At 40.7% G+C, this 20,606-nt stretch overlaps 2 protein-coding genes and 1 long non-coding RNA gene across 5 annotated transcripts in view; 2 read left to right on the top strand and 1 right to left on the bottom strand.

The window, feature by feature from the left end:
• LOC127374521 (potassium voltage-gated channel subfamily D member 2-like) overlaps positions 1-7,829 on the top strand; it is a 62,802-nt gene extending 54,973 nt beyond the window's left edge. For both annotated transcript variants that reach the window (XM_051419945.1, XM_051419944.1), the window contains one exon: positions 1,780-7,829. In XM_051419945.1, the coding sequence (XP_051275905.1) occupies positions 1,780-1,966 (187 nt within the window). In that variant the 3' untranslated portion in view covers positions 1,967-7,829. The remainder of the gene's footprint in view (positions 1-1,779) is intronic.
• Positions 7,830-12,880: 5,051 nt separating this feature from the next.
• tspan12 (tetraspanin 12) overlaps positions 12,881-20,606 on the bottom strand; it is a 9,139-nt gene continuing 1,413 nt past the window's right edge. Inside the window, exons 2-7 of the mRNA XM_051420139.1 lie at positions 20,540-20,606; positions 18,448-18,583; positions 17,225-17,290; positions 16,229-16,336; positions 16,003-16,146; positions 12,881-15,932 (exon numbers count right to left, since the gene is read on the bottom strand). The exon at positions 20,540-20,606 is cut by the window's right edge and continues 16 nt beyond it. Coding sequence (XP_051276099.1) covers positions 15,609-15,932; positions 16,003-16,146; positions 16,229-16,336; positions 17,225-17,290; positions 18,448-18,583; positions 20,540-20,606 — 845 coding nt within the window. The 3' untranslated portion in view covers positions 12,881-15,608. The remainder of the gene's footprint in view (positions 15,933-16,002; positions 16,147-16,228; positions 16,337-17,224; positions 17,291-18,447; positions 18,584-20,539) is intronic.
• LOC127374711 (uncharacterized) lies at positions 17,711-18,377 on the top strand. 2 transcript variants are annotated; one of them, XR_007887225.1, is made up of 3 exons: positions 17,711-17,952; positions 18,145-18,210; positions 18,265-18,377. It is a non-coding gene; the product is annotated as an uncharacterized LOC127374711 (long non-coding RNA). The 2 variants fall into 2 exon arrangements; XR_007887224.1 differs by having other exon boundaries at positions 18,145-18,186.

The following is a 20,606-nucleotide window of genomic DNA, read 5'->3' on the forward strand; positions in this document are numbered from 1 at the left end:
TATATTAATCTTTTATTTCTGATTATAGAGAGGGTTGCTAAAAAAAGATATAGACTAACTCAGGGTAACAGGAAAATATTGTTATTTCCTCAGGCCATTAGACTCCTGAACCAGAACTCAACTTGACCACTCCCCCCACCACCAGGACTCAGCCTGACACACACACATACACACACCCTTACACATATTTTAATTTCTGATTACATTATTTAGATTATATTTAATTACATTATTTACATCATATTTGATTCTATTCATATTTATCTTATTTATTCTATTTATAAGGCCAGTTTAGGCATAACCAGGAGATATTTCACTGCATGTTACTCTGGGACTTCTGTATGTGACAAATAAAGTAATCTTGAAATCTTGTAATCTTGTAAATCTAACATTATTAGTCATGCAATAATAACTAATCATCCAATCTCAGTTATAGTTAGCTACATCTGCTGGACACAATATTAACACCATTCAGATGCTGGTAAATCATGCAAGTGGCTGGTACTGGCTGGTAACATTAACGTTACGTGGTCAACAATTAACCTGTAACCTGCCTGTAAGCTCGAATCCGAGTCGCAAACTCGAGTCCCCATCTCCGCCTTGAGCCCATGTTTAGAACGATGGTTAAACTGTTGACCTGAACTATGATTGACACCTGACAGCCAATCAAAGAGGACATTTTCAGGCTTTGATATAAAGTAAATAATAATGGCTTTATATATTGTTTTCAGTGCTCAATAGCTGCTTTTGAATGTAATTTATATAATCTAATGCATTTTCAGAGACCTGAGGAGGAGACATTCTGCTTTAACTAGACACAAACATATAAATGGATGTTATAAACAGTAAAACTCTGAGCCGAACACTCACTGTATATAAACACATGGCACCAGAGATCATGTAACTGTGTATTCCCATGTAGAGTCAGAGAGCAGGAATCCAGAATATGTCCAGCTGTGGGAGACGGTGGGAGGTCTGGGAGCTCTGGGAACTTTCTCCTAAATATGGACAGCTGGGAACTCCTCTCTATTTCAGCCTCCTCCTGTATCACTGCTGAAGCTCTGCTCCTCTTCCTCCCCTCAATCCACAGGATAACGCTTGGTTAAAATCCAAAGTCCACAGAAACTCCTCTGTATCTCATATTTATGAACCTAATGCATTTATGTTAACACTTTTACTCAATACATTTATCAGATAGCTTTACAGATTTTTACACACAAACATATTAAGATTTTATAAAATTTGATGTTTTTTATAAATTACACTACCCAACAGTTTATTTAAATATAGCTGGAACCATCAGTCCATTAATCAATTAGTCCATTGATAGAAAATAGTTGAAGTCTTTTTGGTTTCCCTTTGAATGATTGAAATAATTTGAATGTATTTGTAATAATGTTGAGGTTTGAACTGTTGGTTGGAATAAAGCATTCAATGGATTATGATCATTGCGCGTTAATTTCAGGGCGTGCACAACCAACAGTCCAAACAGTAAACTAACAAACTGAACTAATAATGACTTACGTAAATGTGAATTAATCAACCAATAATATCACAAATCAAGATCAATCGATCTTGAAACTGCCAGGAAACACGTAAATATACAGAAGCAAAAAGCTGTCTGGTTTCTGTTTAATGTGGAATTGTTTTGGGGGATTCAGTCCTACCTGAAGACCTATGTTGGTCAAACTGAGATTTTAAGGTTCCTTTGTTCTGTGAAGTCGTCTCAGATCTTTTGATGCGTTGAGTCTCAACCGCTCCTCTGTGTCCTCTCTGCAGTCGTTCCAGTCGATCCAGTCTGAACGCCAAATTTGAGGAGACGGTTCCTCTGAATTGTGACCAGTCGTACATCACCGCCGCCGTCATCAGCATGCCCACTCCGCCCGGCACCACGCCCGAAGGCGACGACTCAACCAGCTCCACCAACTACTCCCAGGCCAACATCGTCCGGGTCTCCGCTCTGTAGATGATAACATCCTCCTCCAAAAGCGGAAACACAACCCACCCAGCAGGAAGACTACAGGGGGGTCAGGGATTAGGGGTCAGTGTCGACGGCCCCAGAACCACAACAGACTCAGATGGTGGGGATTTTGGATCATGTCCACGGTGGAAGTGACGGGTTAATCTGAATATTTCAAACCTCTGGTGGAGGAAAATGATAAAATATACACTTAAACTGAGCTGAACCCACGTTGGATTGTAACTTTTCTTTGGTCTCGTAGGAAGGATTTTTATTCTAGCAGTCTGAGAAGAGATGACGGTAGCGCTTTGGCTAATGACTCATCTCTATCTGAGAGAAATTAAAAATCGTCACGACTGCTATTTTTCCAATTCTGTATGTCTTTAAAATTGATGTCTCAAAACCAGAGAAAGGTGATGCTAATGTAGATTTCTTTATTTGGAATGCAGTTTAAAGGAAATGTCGGACATTTTGGGAACCATCTTACCAGAGTCAGATGAGATAATAGAAATCAGTTTTTCAGACGTGTTTAGTCTAGCTTAGCACAAAGAATGAGAGCAGTGGGAAACGGCTAGCCTAGCTCAATCAACCTTCCAACAAGTCTGTCTGATCTACAAGCTAGTAATCAGACCATCCAAGAGTTTGTCTCCCGCCTCGATTCACTGATTTCAAGGGGAATCTGACCTGGTTGCAGACATTAATAATAACTAAATATAAATAGCCAATCTTCTCATCATGGCTTTGTTTTATACATTTATAACATTAAATAAAATGATCTCCAACCTCCAAAGGAGTTGAGCTAACGGTCTTCGAGAGCTAAGCCCATCTCATTTTCTACTTGTGTGAATTAAACAAGATAAAAAACGTAAAGTAAGATAGTTTTGAAGTTATTGGAAGGTTTTTTCTCTCTTAATATTATCTTTCACTCAGCTAGGCTAGCAGTTTACCTATCCTCTCACCTGTGTCTGGGTACATTAGCTCTGATTCAGAATGGACGTACTTTGTATGGCGGTCCTGGACAGTTTTCTCAGATACAACCTTAATCAATATAATATTCATGATGAGAAGAATAATGAGAATACGAACTTGTTTCCCAATTATCAGTCAGTGTCTTAAAACATAGAGTTGGGAGTGAGAACGTCCCATTAATGATTCTCACACTATGCAAACCTTTAATCCAGCAGCAGGTTACATTTGTGAACCTATTTGATCGACAGTCTGCGATAATCTCACCTGGACCGAAACCTACGACTAAATCCAAGATTTCGTCAGTTTCTGCAACACTGCGAGCAGCTACTGAGGTTTATAATACCTGGGAAGATTTATTTTATATTTAATTTATTTGACTATTTTTAAGCCAAAGAAAATTAAAAAATATATATAATTAATAAGTAGATTGTTATTCCTGGTGGTGCAGTGAAGGCTTTCAAAGAAATATCATCTAACGGCAAACTTAATAAATAAAATATGCAATTTTTAAAAAATGTTTTGGAGGGAACTATTTTTTATGTTTTATTATTTTGTTTATTTTTGTTATACTTTATTTTATTTCAATTTTTATTTAATTTATTTTTTGTATTTATTATAATTTTGCTATTTATTGTTATTTATTTACTTGTATGTATTCGTATTTGTATTTACTAATTGTTTATTGGACCTCAGTAAGATCCTACAGCCCAGAATATGTGACCACATCACGCAGTGGCGTAAGAAGCGTTGAGGTCTCCGAGCACGTTGAGTTCTGGATCAGGGCTAAATGACTAACATACGTTCTTCCCAAAATGAGGAGGCTTTTCCTTTAATCCGCTGATTTGGCGGAGGAGGTTTTATATTCGCAGCTCTGATGTTGAGGAAAGCATGTTCAATACCTGTGTGAGTGAGTGCATGGGTCGGTGTGTTTCCAGGTGTGTCGGGACGTTCCTCTGCATGTAGATCCGACCAGGTGCGTCCCCGACTACGCAGCTCGTCGGTTTCCACCTGTACGAGCGGTCCGGGGTCCGGTCCTGACTCTGTATATATTGTTTTTTTACCTGATCTTTCTGTCAGAGCTGACTGCCTTCCTCTCTGCTGTACAGAAACATCTGCAGCGCCATCATGAAAAATGTTGATGTCAATTTGTGATAAGAAACTGTTTTTTGTCTTTGCACCGGAGCTTTTATCTTCGTCGTCTTTGCTTGCAGATTTATTTAACGCACATGCTGCCTAATGTTTGTCTTTCTTAACGTACTTTAAGCAGGGTTAAAGTTGTTGTCGGGTGGACTTTTTTGCGACAGCACGAGTCGACAGAACTGATTTCAGGGAGATTTGAGGATGTTTCGGGAACATTGTGCTGCACTGACAGCTGCCGTCACAATTTAAACTATTATAACTTATATTACTGTAACAAGAACCCTTAAAACATCAAATGTCCTGAAGTCAACCTTTTTACACCAATTTAGTCACATAAAATCAAGATGTGCGTTGTTAGCGGCTTCTTAGTTTTAGATTTTATAAGCTGTAAAATATAAAATGAGCAGCTTGAAAGAGAATTGACACCCTGAATTATTTTAATACTTGTTGGCAGGCACTGCGTCCTTTTGACGATCAAAAAGAGTCTGTTGGCCAATAAATGATATGTATATTATAGCATCAGCTGCCTGTGCACGTCATTTTCTAGCCCGAACGTTGTAACTAGGACTCATCATGCGTCTGACCATTATTTAAAATCTCGAATAATCCGAAAAATGTCCCATTTGTCTGATAGCACATTGTACTGAAAACAAACGGCCACTACTCCGAAGGCCTCCAACAGTATTTGCACAACGTTTTACGAACTGCACACCTTATTTCAGCTCAACTCTTCACAGTTAGCTTTGTGCATATTGTTAATAGTAGTTGTTGTTCATTTTTGATCATTTGGATAGCCTCCTATCACCTCAGCATTTTTAGAAAGCGAGCTAGGTTAGCCAGACACCAACATTAGCCCGATTTTCAAAGCTAGCTAAAGTTTGATCGGTTTTTAACTCTCTGTGCGCGAAAGGGCTCAGAAATGAATTATTAATTACTCAGTTCAGTTTCATTTGTCAAACCAAATAATACCAAAGTTATCTCAGGACACTTTTCAAATAGAGCAGGTCTAGAACGAACTCCTTATAACATTATTTACTGAGACCCAACAGTACCACCATGAGCAAGACCTTGGCAACGGTGGCAAGGAAACACTTCCTGTTAACTGGCGGAAACCACAGTCAGCCCCCCTCGGTTAGCTGACTGGCTAAGCTAGCTCGCTTTTTAAAAACACAGGTGATTAGGCTATCCGAATGATCAAAATCATACAGTAAATACTATTAACAATTTTTACAAAGTGAACTGCTCAGTGGTTAAAATAACGATGAAACAGCGCTGACAGGAAGTAAACAGACGTGTAGTTTGTGAAACAGATATGTCACACTACAATGTAAAGAATAGAAACTGTCCCTGCAGTTGTCGGGGTTCGTACTGTACAGTTCAACACATTGCATGAGAATATAAAACTCCCTAATAACTAACATTAAACTGTTTGAACCCTTCATTTAATTCCACTTCTGGCTTTTATAATTCAGACAATATTTTGACCTATGATTGGTATGTGTGCACAAATATCACTTAAATGTATCAATGCAACTTATAAACCATTTCATTTAAAGAATACCATAATTATACATTATGCTTTAAAACCTTAAATAATTTAAAATTATCAAAGAAGACAAAAAGACTTTTGAGTTTTTATAGTTTTTCAAACTATATTCCAGAAACTACGGACAGGTAGCAGCTCTCAATTTCCATGTCAGGGTGAAAGAATATTCACATTTCACTTATTTATTTAGATTTTGGGGTTTAGGACTCTGCTGAGAATCTCATTGTCGAAGCACAACCTTCTAAAAACCATTTATCACACTGTTTGTGTTTCAGGATAACGGGCCGTCGTAACAATGGTGTTGCACTGTAGCTAGTTAGCAGTCGAGTATTGAATGTTGAGCGACAGATAAAGCTAGCAGAAGGTCAATAACAGCCTGAATTATACTTTTAAGATCATTACATTAATATTTTTATCATTTTAATCATCAGGATCTTTGTATTCGGAGCAGCAGCTTCAGTCAGTCTGTTACATATAACGTTAGCTAATGCTAGCTTAGATTGCGTAGCAGCTACAACAGAATATCTTCAGCTTTAATAAACAGACGTTAGCAGCAGTTTGTCATTATGGCCAACAGTACACAGCAGTCGTCACTAAATATTAAGTATCACGCTAATGTAGCTGCTACCACTAAATGTGAGCATCGTAAAATGTTGTCTTTCTGATTCTGACAGTTAAAGGAACAGTTTAAGAAATACTCAACAAACTTCGTCTGTGTGTTCAGAGTTGGTGTCTGGAAGTGGTAAGCCTAGCTTAGCACTAATTCATCATCAAATACTTCCGGCGCGTAACTCTTTGTTAAATTATTTAATGCGCAGATTCAAACAAATGAGATAAAAGTCAATTAATTAACTTTATATGTTTCCCTGAAAGGTTGAACTTCCTGTCAGAATCTGTAAGCTAACGTTTCTCATGTATGTCCGGTAACCAAGTCTGTTTATAGTTCTGTGAATATTGCAGTTTTTTGTTTTGTCACTAAATAATAATTTGCTTATTGAGTCTGAGCAAGATTTCAGGACTTCAGGTCGCGATATTTCCAAAGCCATCTGTGTATCCAGGTAAAATCTGACCTCAATTTGGGCAAAAGGTTTTGTAGATGTTTAGGTTACATTAAACATTATTGATTATCTGCAGTTAGGACTTGTTTCACACTGAAATATTGAGTTTGGGTTCCAGTGGAGACAAAATACTTTTGGTCACTTTTGGTCTGAAAATGTTCACATTTAAAGATCTCCTGTCTCAGAAACATCTTTATCTCCGGTAAGTGAACCGCTGGTGAACGGAGACGAACTTGTTTGAATCCATTTTGATACGAAGGCAATTCTCCTTTTCCTAAAAACTGTGACTCACCTGTACATTCACTTTCTCTGTGGATTTGTTGGACTTTTTCCCGGATTCACCTCGTTTGGATTTAATGTTTGTTTGGAGAAAAGATCGCAGTGGATACGTTTGTGGATTTTCTGGTATTTTTGCTCTTTTTCCCGTCAAACTCTGGACGGCTGAAATCAACTGATGCAAATATGTTTGAAAGGTTGGAGTTGAATCTTGAACTGGATTAAAAGCAGATTGATGTCTCTGTCGTTGTTTTTCTAAGACGATATAAAAGTTGCCCGACACTTTGGAGTGAAAATGCAAATGGCTAACCCTGCTAGCAGCCCACCGTCAACCATCACTGCTCGACTATAATGTGACATATGCAACCAATATCTGTTGGTTTGTTCCCTTGTTTTGTAAAGATATGCTTTGACTTTAGGGAAAACAATTATAGAACCATATTTTTGAGGATCATATTCTTGATTTTTGGTTGTAAACAACAGAAATAAGGATTATTATTATTACCGTTACTGTTGCTAGTGCACATGTGCTGTAATTGTTCTTTATTGGTGTAGTCAATCATCTTATTGTTTCAATAATTCCCATAAGAACTTGTCTTATGTTCAGTTCATGATATTTTTCTAAAGAGTTCCCGATGCATGCGTTCGGACCAGTCGTTGTGCCGGAGGGAGGAAGTGATGTCGGTTGTGTAAATTGATGAAATACTGAGGATGATTAAATGATAATTATTGCGTTTGATTTCCTAAAGCTTGTGTTATATTGATAAAATATGAATTATTGAGGATAATATTAAAAAAAGAGAAGCTTCCATGGTTTTAGTCCGGTGCAGTGTCTGAGTAAATAGAATAAAACATTGTCCTATTAAAACATGCAAACAAGTGTCTCTTTTCATTCAGATTAATGGAATTTATTCTGTTTCTTTTTGTTGTTTCATGTAAACCTGTTTTTATCAGAACAAAAGACGCAGATTGGTTCAGCCAGCAGAGGTGATACTGGTGCAAAAGAAGATGTAAAAGAAGAACTGATTCTTTACTCAAGTAAAGTGTAAAAGTACAGACTCTGAAATGTACTCAGAGTATAAAAGTAAAAGTACTTCCTCGGTTTCTGCCGGCTGTTTCTGTGCAAACCTGAAAACAGATTCTACTTCCCACCTCTGGCCACAAGCTTCAAATGTAGTGTTTAAGCTGGAGGCAGCGACGTTAGGGCCCTGGCAGTACAGAATGTACGTTACAACAACTTCCTGTTTCATGGCTAAACTTTAATCTTTGCCGCCACGCCCACTGACGGAAAACTCAGGCTTTGCTAAGTTTGAATCATTATTGTCTTTAGATCTAAATTTGAAGTCGAGCCGATCAGTTCTGTAGGACTTCATTAAAGTAAAACGCCTGGAACGTTAAATGCAAAATGGCCGACCTCCTGTTATGGGGCAGCTGTGGAGCCATTTTACAACGCCCATCTGATCTGATCTACTTTTTTTTTACCACCGCTGAATTTACAAATCAATCAATACCAGTCGAGCACCATACTTAGAAATGAAAGATTTCTGTATAAAAATAGACAAGTGTGTAAACTGCTGCGCTGCGTTCAGGCGTCTGTAGGACATCAGCACGCTGCTGAGGGTAAACTATCTATTAATACTCTGCAGAGGTTGTGGAGGTAGAATTTCATACATGCTGGATGTTAAGAGATTTTCACACTCAACAGCTGACTGTGTGTGTGTGTGTGTGTGTGTGTGAGTGTGTGTGTGTGAGTGTGTGTGTGTGTGTGTGTGTGTGTGTGTGTCTGTAAGTGTGTTCTCCACTTTCTCCAACAGCTGCAGTTCGACTAGAGGAAAGTGTTTGAGCTGATGTTTGCTGTTATTATAATTCAATTCAATTTCAGTTAAATTTTATTTGTATAGTGCCAATTCATAACAGAAGTTATCTCAGGACACTTTTCAAATAGAGCAGGTCTAGACCGAACTCTTTAACATTAATTACAGAGACCCAACAGTACCACCATGAGCAAGACCTTGGAGACAGGGGCAAGGAAATCAGCCAATCAGCTGCTGAGATATTGTCCATATACAGTGTAAAAAACAGAGAAGTTGAGAACAAACATTCCAAGGCATCTGTCTTCACTGATATTTCAGTTTTAGGTCAAACTTTTAAGTTTTGAAATAAACCTATAATCTTTTGTTGAGGTCATTAGGGACCGAGACAGCAACCGCTGGAGGTCCCTTTTGTAATTGCTAGAATTCTTTTTCTTACCTATTATTAGGGACCGAGCCAGTATCAACTGGAAGGTCCCTATTGTTTTTGCTAGAATTCTTCTTACCTATTCTTGTTATCAGGCCGTATTGTATCTCTAGGAATTATTATTGTCTGCGCCTTCGACTGCATATTTGGAGGTCGCAGCATAAATCAACATAGTATTATTTAACAAATGTAACCCTCCTGTCTCTTATAGATCATAAAAATATGTAAATTATATGAAGAAATTGCTACTTACAGTGACGGTAGCTCAACAGGGGCGGCTCAGTGAGTAGGCACTTGGCTTGGGAACCGGAGGGTTGCCGGTTCAAGTCCCACAGACCACAAAAATATGAAGTGTGGACTGGTAGCTGGAGAGGTGTCAGTTTCACCTCCTGTGCACTGCCGAGGTGCCCTTCAGCAAGGCAACCTAACCTCAAAACCTGCTCATGGGGCACCAGTAACGTTACAGCCCCATCACTTATAAAGTATGTATATAAAAAAAAAAACAGAATCACAGCACACATTTACAAATCATCCACTTAATGTTTGTAGACAAAGGAAGGCAAGTCAAGTCCAGCTCTCTATTTATAATGAGGGAGGTACTCACAAGTTGGCCACCTGTTGTGTCTTGTGGCGAGGAGGGCAAATACTAATTAATATAAGTTAATATCGGTATCAGTTATTATTAGTATCAGTTAATATCAATATAAGTTAATATCGGTATCAGTTAATATAAGTATTAGTTAATATCAATATCGGTTAATATTAGTCAATATCAATATCAGTTAATATCAGTTAATATCAAGAGCAGTTAATATCAATATAATTTAATATAAGTTAATATCAGTATCAGTTAATATCAGTATCGGTATCAGTTAATATAAGTATTAGTTAATATCCATATCAGTTAATATTAGTTAATATCAATATCAGTTAATATTAGTTAATATCAAGATCAGTTAATATCAATATAATTTAATATTAGTTAATATCAGTATCAGTTAATATCAATATAATTTAATATTAATTAATATCAGTATCAGTTAAGATCAGTATCAGCACTGATTCTTGGGAAGTGGGACAAAACAGGATTCAAAGTTGTAAAAAAAAACGGTTCTGAGGGGAACCCAGAAGCAGATCGGACAAGAGGTTGAGTTTAAACGGTTTATTTAGACAAACAGTGAATAGTGAAAAAAGGGGAAGCTGGCAGGCGGGAGTGGGAGTCCAGAGGTGGGGGTGATCCAGAGAGTGGCTGGCTGGTAGGCTTGGAGTGTGGGGATCCAACAGGATGCGTGGGCTGACTGGGTTCCGGGACTGAGTCCCAGGATTGATTCCTGAGGCAGAGTGACACAAAACACCACAAGACAACACGAAAACACGACAAGCACCCAGCACGCAAACCATAGACCAACACAAACACACCCAAACAGTCATCACGGCCGGGAATTCGTGACACCCTTAAGCTCAGATAAAGTAAACTACATGCATGTATCTACCATGTACTCAGCTACTGTGCTCTGCTTTGATACAACCTCCCAACCTCTCTTTTTTTAACTAAATGTGCTTTTTGCCGTGCCACCCCTTTTTTATGTCAACACCGTCAGGCACAAAAACACAAATTAATTTTCACTCACATTGTGACATAAAACCTATAACAAAAGCACATTTTCACCAAGGCATTACTTTCAATGTGTATATATTTTTATAACGATTTTCATATGTGTTTTTTTATTGGACTGAGTCATCAAGTCGTGTAAAGGCCAGGACACACCAACCCGACAGCCGACCGTCGGCAGAAAAGCAGTCGGACTGATCAGTCAGCTCTTGTCCCTCCGAGTCGGTCAAAAAAGTGCCTCTGAACACACCAAACTGACGCCGACTGGAGCGTGCGTGAGGCGTAATACGTCCCCATAACAGCAGGCGGCGCTAATCTGTGTTGTCGCCCAAGAAAAATGAAAACCGGAAATGGCGGATCACTCTAGACCTAGTAAACACAGAGCACGCTGTTGTCTGTCATTGTTTTCATCAGAGAATGTTGATAGTAGTCAAGAAGGATCGTTATTGTCATTACTCGCTGAACGGAAAATACGATGGCTAATAATAACAAGATATTGGCATTGGTGTAGTATGTTAACCATCGTCACTTCCGGTTTTCTCTTGTGCACTCACTGATTCGCTAGTCAAGGGCGAGCACTGCACCAATCAGATTGGTCATTGAGGCCAACGGCCACTGGCCGATTCTACATGTCGAATCGGCCAAAATGAACGCCGACGCCGACTGACAACGGCACAGGACACACAGAACCGACTCGAGTCACTGACCTCGCCCGACTGTCCGACGGCCGATAATCGGGTTGGTGTGTCCGGGCCTTAAGATCACACACACATATTCGGCCCAAATCTCAGCACACACGAGGAGAGGGATTCAAACCCTCCTGCGTCCTTTACCTCAAATGTTTTTTTAAAGGAAATTACTACCTATCAAAGAGGGGACCTCCATATTCTGCAATGGAACTGCCTCTACCTATTCTTTCACCTTCAATGAGTGTTTGTTTACTGCAAAGGCTTTCTTTGTTTCTTTCAAAAACACAATTTAACTGTAATGTTTTCGATATTTTAACTTTTATCTGCGATAAAGATATTACAAAAATAATCATGGCCACTTTTTTGAGAATAAATAATGATTTACCTGAATTTAAGAAGTAACTTGGCCGCATGCACTAATATTAAGGCCTGCAGTGCTAGCAACAACATTACTTTATATAGGCTTTAATTACAGAAATATTATTACAATAGTGCACTAATTTAAATGTTTTTCCCCTTAATAACAAACATTTCCAAACCTTGGACAGGTTTTCAATCATGCGTTGACTATCATGTTGTGGTTGTTCGGCCGTGACACAGAAGAAGAAAAATAAGAACAATAACAGAGAAATAAAAAATGGAAAAATATGTGATCAAGCGGTAAACAGTAGGATCCTTTCTTTTCAGTTTTAATAAATAGACTTGACATCAGACTTTGACTTGCCCTTTAAAGTGGCTCAGTCCCAAAATACTCACTGACCACTTTTCACAAGCGCTGGATGTCAATCAGTTTTCAATGAACAAGCTCAGTTTGCAATTCTTCTCTAATTGTCTGTTAATTCTCAGTAAATAAAAAAAGTCCCCTCTTAGATAGCATAGAACGACATTCACACTCCAGCATGGATGAATAAGAGGAACAAGCTAAATCAATAATATTTTTTGTGAAAAAATGTCAAGTAAATTGTCTCTTGCAACATTATATTTTAATGGTATTTGTAACAAAACAATGCTCAACTAATGTGGATTTCATTTCTATTTAAATAGAAAAAACTGGATAAAATCAGGAATTAAATGAGCAGTAACATGATCCTTTCTTTGTAGTTTTAACTAATAAGCTTCACATCAGACTGACTAGCCCTTTAAAGTGGCTCAATCCCAAAATACTTGCTGTCCACTTTTCACAAGCGCTGGATGTCAATCAGTTTTTCAATAAACAAGCTCAGTCCCCTGTTGGATGGTAAATAATGACAAGTTCCCTCTTAGATAGCATAGAACGACATTCACACTCCTTCGCACAATCAGTGCTCGGGCCCTAATGTTTATTGGCTGCTGGTTAATTCAAATATGAATGTCTAATTACTAACCAATGTATTTTATAACAATCAAATATCATTTCTGTTCACATGGTTTATTTTTCTCTCTGGGAAATGAATGATAATATCCTGTTAGTAGGAATACAGTGATTGTTTTTGTACATATAGTGTGTTTGTGTGTGTGTGTGTGTGTGTGTGTGTGTGTGTGTGTGACCCATATACCTTATTGTGGTTTTTAGAATAATAACCAACATTTATGTTAAGCACAGACGATTTGGGTCATCAGTAGGATACCTGGATAGTGGATAGAGAAGCTCTGCTGTAAGCTCTAACAGGCTCACAGAAAATGAAAAGAATCAGTCTTATTGTCCTCTATAATCACACACTGTACAATGTACACTGAAACTAAAGGAGCAGAGACGGGAGCTGCATAGAGGCCCCGTGCAGTGCCAGGGGGGAAACGTGCACTGCCGGCAGCACTGCCGGGGGAGCCTGGTGCTATGCCTGGAGCCGGTCCAGGCATGGGTCCAGCAGCCGGTCCAAGCAGGGGTACAGGCAGGGGTCCAGGCAGGGGTCCAGGCATGGGTCCAGGCATGGGTCCAGGCACCGGAAACTGAAACTTCACACGTTTGATAAGAGTCCCGCCCTGAACACGCCGACATGACAATATTCAGATATAGTGAGAGCGCCACATACTGGCAACAGGAAGTAAGTGCTGCGATGCGATTATGATCTGATTTCTGTGAAATTTTCATGATGTGGTCTGCACATGTTACCACGGCACTTGACGCAACCTCAGCAGGGCGGCTGTGGCTCAGAGGCAGAATGGGTTGTCCCCTAATCGGAAGGTTGTGGTTCGATCCCCGGCTCCTGGTGCCACATGTTGAAGTATCCTTGAGCGAGATACTGAACCCTGAATTACTCCCCATGCCATGCATCGGTGTGTGAATGTGTATCAATGCATTAGTTTCAGTTCAATGGACTTCGCTGTGTCAATGTGTGTGAAAGGGCAAATGTGGCACGTAGTGTAAAAGCACTTTGAGTGGTCGGAAGACTAGAAAGGCGCTATACAAGTACAGGTCCATTTACCATTTAGCACACCCCGAGTTGCGTGGAGTGCGAGGGCCCGTTCATCGCTGCTTGCAGCTTTAATTTAACTTTATTTTTTAGAAATTACTATTTGGTTGCAGTTAGAAATTAGTAACAGTTTTCACTGTGATCCTTTCTCTTAAGGAAGCTCCTGTCTATCAGCGAGTAAACTGTAGTTTTCTTACACATCTTAAAACCAAGAAGACCTTGCAACCCCTTGCCAAGCTTGGGCGACACCTAGCGGGGGTCCCGACCCTCAGGTTGGGAACAATTGTTAAAATTTGTTTGCTGAACAATTTTTGAAATAGATTTTTTGTTTCTAAAATTTTAAGTTTCAAGTTTTTCTAAAGAATAAAAGTAAATTATCATCAAGAGTTTGACTAAAAAATGTAACAGACAGCTGCAGAGTTAGTTTGTTTTACAGTGTAGACTGTAATAATGTTCTTCCTGTGGAGACCATGTGATGAAGAGAGTGTGTCTGTTTTTACTGAAATAAACAATCATTGTTTCTGTCCGTCGCCCCGCCCGGTTCACCTGCAGATTCTGGTGACTGAATCAAACGTCCACAGTTTGACCTGATTCTGCTTTAATTCCAGTGAGAAAATGATCAAACAAATATTATTAAATATTAAACACCATGCACACCTCCTCGTTCAGACCCTTCAGACTGACTTCGTACAGTTCTTCGTCTGTTCAGTGGTTGTTTCCATTCGAGCTTCATCCAGTGAAAAAGTACCAACAAAAAGCACCAGAATCCTTTTGTGCTTCTGCTCGAGTTCAGAGTTCATCCTCAAAGAGTTCCTGATGACTCGGTCGGCAGCGAGTGCCGCTTTCATCCCGCTCCGCTCGTAGTTCGGTTCATCTTTTCTGTCAGTGTCAATAAAGTTTTACTTGACAACTTCAGTGGGTAACTTTTATAAAAAAATAACTTTTTGACGCAATTTCTGAAACTTTCCCTGTATCCTGACAGCAGAACACGAGACAGATAATCTGTGACAGAATCAGGTTCGATCAGAGCAGAGAATGATATCTGATTGTGGAGTCTTGTTCTCAGGTCGTCAGATACCGACTCCGGGATCTTTGTTTCATTGCTGTGCCTTAAAATTCCTGATTTCACAGCAGCTTTTACAAAAAAAATTATGTTTTTAGATTTTTTTTTGTAATGAAATAGATTTTTTGTATAATTTGTTAAAAATTGGAGGCAACTTGTTCCAGTGAGAATAAAATTCGAGCAGTTTGGTGATGTATTATTTAACGTTTTACTAATATCTTTAGTGAAAGTCCAGTGTTGCTGTGATTGGATAAAAATTCAGGGTTTGCAGTCATGAAATCTGTTAAAATGACCAAATATCTAACTTTTCAAATAATCTTCACTGTAAAAAAGAAACGTTGAGAAAAGTCATATTTTAAAAGAAGTTTTGAAATAAGCAAAAAAAAGTTTAACCAAACGAAAAAGGGTTCATGGTTGCGTGCAGACTACCCGAGTGTCGGTTGAATTTGTGTTAACTTTTGTGATCGCGGACTGAGGCTCAACAGAACCTCCAACCAGGTCCTTTAAACAATGTTAGTGAAACATCTCAGACACAGTGGAGGTCTTTATGGGTTCAGGATTTTGGACCTGATGGATCCTCGAAGAAACCAGACCGACAGAGATTCATTGGATCCTCCGACGTTAAACTGACAGAAATGTTGAATGAAACCATGAAACAGTTTGAATCCTACGACAGACGCTCCATCTCGAACTGGAGGTCACTCGGTTTGGCGGCAGCGGCACCAGCAGAGCCTTTATTTGTGTGGTTGCAGCCGGACTTTGAAGCTTCCACTGAGGGTCCAAGTGTCGCTGCGAGGGGAGAGGAGTCATCTGGAGGCGGCACTGTGGAGTCCAGCTCTGGAGACTTTCGGCCGTAATAAAGTGCCCAGAGCAGCGTGAGTGTGAGCGCCATCGCCAGGATTTGAGCCACGCCAATGGACACGCCCAGGAAGCGTAACGCCTGCAGCTGCTTCGTCCCTCGAATGAAGGCGTAGATCTTCGGCCCACAACCCTGAAACACAGATCACAGTCAGACCACTGATGAGTGTCGGCCAATCAGAGGTGGCGGCGTGGCGGCTCACCTCTTGGTGGAGGTCACTGAGGTCGTGGTAGTGGGCGTGGCGAGCGCATCCCGGATATGGATCGGAGCAGCAGGAGTCGGGTGGCCACTCCATCTCCGTCATCTCCAGCCAGTCAGTGAAGTAGATCACCCCGCAGCATTTAAACTGTGCACAGGTAAACACACCTGTCAGCATGCAGGTCATATGACCTGTGTTTGTGTGTGTGTGTGTTTGTGTGACCTCTGACCTCTGTCTGGAAGCTGTTCCAGGTGTGTGTGAGCCACTGGTAACGCTGCAGGCCGTAGTTTGGCATCCGAGACTTCAGACTGATCATATCAGAGCGTTGCACTGCGGGCTACACACACACACACACACACACACACACACACACACACACACACACACAGTCATCACCTGTCCACATGATGTCACCTCTGTGTCACCCACTCCCTCCCCCGTCATCCAGGTGCATCAGCTCTCTGCTGATAAGAAATCATTCCCACTGAACTACAATACCCACAACCCCCTGCAGGCAGGTGAGGCCTGTAGTGATGGAGGTGAGATGGTGATGTCAGCCTGCAGGTAAACACACACACAGCTGCTGAAGCTGCTGATAAGCTGCTGCCTGTTTGTTCAACCTCACAGTAACAGCTGGTTTGTACAGAAGCTCTGAGACGCAAATTAACATTTTTTTAATACGTTTTTAAATTTATTCTTTTATCTTTGAAAACACTTACTACTTACTAAATAATCAGTCATGAAAGTCTTGAAAGACACCTGGATATAAAAGAATTTAAACTTCATCATGAAAAGTTCACTAGCAAGGCTGCCGTAGGTTTGTATTACTGTGTAGTAGTGTGTAGTAGTGTGTAGTTGTGATCAGTGTGTTTGTTGTGTGAAACAGGAGCAGCAGCGAGCCCCTCGTCTCACATTTCTGTTTATTCTTAGAACGAAGACGGGGCGCAGCTGCTCGCTACCTGCTCTCTGATTGGTCGGTTTCAGATGTCCACAGGTGGATCAAATATTCACATTTTTAATTAGCCAACGTAAAAAACTACTACAGAGTGTTTGAGCCGCTGACAGGAAGACATCTGATGTTAAATCATTTTGAGAAGATTAGAATTTTACAAGAAAAGGTCATAAACACGTCTTTATTTAACATCATTGTGACATAAAGTGCTGCTATACACTAAATATATATTTATTATTTTATTTATTTATGTTTACATATCTGGTTTCTCACTTCGTCGTAGGTCCAAACGGCGCTCGCCAGCTCCACACAGAAGATCACCAACAGACTGCAGAAATACTGTAACACACAAACAGAGTCCATTAGACACCACAGAGCCTCCGTAAAACAGTGCAACAGTACAACTGCATACAGCTGAGAATACGTGTACAGGCTCTGAGTACTTCCAGTGTTCGAGCTCAGTGTGTGAGCAGGATGGAGGTGAGCGTGATGTCATGTGACCTCCCAGGTGTAACGGCGGCGGCGGCGCTGACTGAGGGGAACTTCCTGTCTCTGCTGGTTTCCCATCATCCCATCTGGGAGTCCATTGAGCTGCCCTCTGTGTCCCAACGTCTCGTGTTTCAGAGACACACTGAAAGGACAATCTGACACCTGATACCTGGCCCCGCCCACTCAGGTGACAACAGACAGGTAATGTGGATCACAGACCGGACCCAAAGAGACAGACTGATCCCTGTTTAGGTCTAACAAATACTGGACCTGATCTTACTCTGCTCTACCTGTACTGCAGTAACCAGGTGTAACAGTACTACAGTAACCAGGTGTACTACAGTAACCAGGTGTAACAGTACTGCAGTAACCAGGTGTAACAGTACTACAGTAACCAGGTGAGTAACCAGGTGAGTAACCAGGTGTACTACAGTAACCAGGTGTAACAGTACTACAGTAACCAGGTGTAACAGTACTGCAGTAACCAGGTGTAACAGTACTGCAGTAACCAGGTGTAACAGTACTACAGTAACCAGGTGTAACAGTACTGCAGTAACCAGGTGTAACAGTACTGCAGTAACCAGGTGTAACAGTACTGCAGTAACCAGGTGTAACAGTACTGCAGTAACCAGGTGTAACAGTACTACAGTAACCAGGTGTAACAGTACTGCAGTAACCAGGTGTAACAGTACTACAGTAACCAGGTGAGTAACCAGGTGAGTAACCAGGTGTACTACAGTAACCAGGTGTAACAGTACTGCAGTAACCAGGTGTAACAGTACTACAGTAACCAGGTGAGTAACCAGGTGTACTAAAGTAACCAGGTGTAACAGTACTACAGTAACCAGGTGTAACAGTACTGCAGTAACCAGGTGTAACAGTACTACAGTAACCAGGTGAGTAACCAGGTGAGTAACCAGGTGTATTGCAGTAACCAGGTGAGTAACCAGTTGAGTAACCAGGTGTTGGGGTATACCTGCACTGTACCCACTGCGGTGTGAACGTACCCAGCTCAGCAGCAGCAGGTTGCATTTGAGTGTGCCGCAGTATCCAACCATGGCCACGATGATGAGGAAGCAGCACACAGCGATGATGACGGGATGAACAGCTGGAGAGTACGTGAGGACGGCCGCCTCCTCCAACCTGCACACACAGTACTTTATACTAATAATACTAATACATTTTATTTATAAGCGCTTTTCTAAATACTCAAAGACACTTTACATAAAAACATAAAAGCAGCAAAACAACATCAAATAGTAAAACATTAAAAACACATCAGACTAAGCTAAACATTAAAAGCAATTTTAAAAAGGTGTGTTTTTGTCAGTGATTTGAATGTTGGAAGGTCGGTGCAGTCACGGATGTATTTGGGGAGAGAGTTCCAGAGGGAGGGGGCAGAGAGGGAGGGGGCAGCTACAGAGAAGGCTCTGTCGCCCCGGGTTCGGTGCTTGGTCCGGGGTGGAGGAGTCAGAAGGTTTGCGTCAGATGAGCGGAGGCTGCGGGATGGATTGTGGCGATGGAGCAGGTCAGTGAGGTAGGAAGGAGCCTGGTTATGGAGGGCTTTGTGTGTAAGGAGGAGGATTTTGAACTGAATGCGCTGTGGAACTGGGAGCCAGTGGAGGTTCTGGAGGACGGGAGTGATGTGATCAAGGGTGTGGGTGTGGGTGAGCATACGTGCAGCGGAGTTTTGGATGTACTGTAGCTTATTTAGAGTTTTGGATGGTGTGCCATAGAGGATGCTGTTGCAGTAGTCGATTCTGGAGGTGATGAAGGCGTGGATGAGGGTTTCAGCAGCAGAGAAGGAGAGTGATGGGCGAAGACGGGCAATGTTCTTGAGATGGAAGAAGGCAGTTCTGGTGATTTGGTTTATGTGATGTTCAAAGGAGAGGTTATTGTCAAAGATGACTCCGAGGTTTCGACTGTGGGGGGATGGAGACAGGATGGAGCTGTCAATGGTGAGGTGGAAACTGTCTGTGGTTTTGGTGAGGGATTTGGGGCCGATAATGATAAGGTCTGATTTGTCACAGTTGAGTTTGAGGAAGTTGGAATGCATCCAGGATTTGATGTCGGTGAGGCAGTTGGAGAGAGTGGAGTGAGTGGCCGGGGTGATGGATTTGGTAGAGATATAAAGCTGGACGTCATCAGCATAACAGTGGAAGTGGAGACCATGGTGGCGAATGATGTTGCCAATGGGGAGCAGGTAAAGTATGAAGAGGAGAGGACCAAGCACCGAACCCTGGGGGATGCCTTGGGACAGTACAATACTAATAATAATACTAATAATACTAATAATACTAATACTAATACTACTAATAATACTACTAATAATAATACTAATAATACTAATAATAATACTAATACTCTACACTGAGGTACTTATATACACTGAGGTATTTATACTTTAAATTTATACTTTACACTGAGGTATTTATACTTTAACTCTGAGGTATTTATACTTTACACTGACTTAGGTATTTGTACTTTAACTCTAGGTATTTATACTTTACACGAGGTATTTATACTTTAACTCTGAGGTATTTATACTTTACACATATTTATACTTTAACTCTGAGGTATTTATACTTTACACTGAGGTATTTATACTTTAACTCTGAGGTATTTATACTTTAACACTGAGGTATTTATACTTTTACTGTAGTAAAGGATGAGAGATACTCTGACATCACACCCTGTGAGGAAGTAGGTGGAGTTTCAACTTCTCTCAATTAAAACTATTTCTGTCACTCAGCAGCTGAGGTCAGACTGTCTTCAGGAGAGACATGTGAGACATTATGTCCATCTGTAGGAGCTGCGGTATCAGGACACACAGAGACAGAGATGCAAAGATACAAAAAAAATACAAAAAGGAAGACACTCCAGAGATACAAAGACTCAAAGACAAGACAGAGAGACAAAGACACAGGCACAAAAATTGAGGCTACAAAGACAAAAAGACAGAGACACAAAGACAGACACAGAGAGACAGAGATGGAGACACACAGAGACACAAAAGCAGAAACTACAAAGACACAAGTACAGGTGAAGCAGACAGAGACCTGCAGGGTCCCGCAGGACTCTGGTCTGTGTGAGACTCACCTGGTGTGGGCTGTCAGGGTCAGGACGGTGTTCAGGGAGTCTCTGATCCAGGCTGCCACTCCCAGCA

The sequence above is a fragment of the Dicentrarchus labrax genome, unplaced genomic scaffold, assembly GCF_905237075.1.
Source record: "Dicentrarchus labrax unplaced genomic scaffold, dlabrax2021, whole genome shotgun sequence".
Taxonomy (NCBI): Eukaryota; Metazoa; Chordata; class Actinopteri; family Moronidae; genus Dicentrarchus; species Dicentrarchus labrax.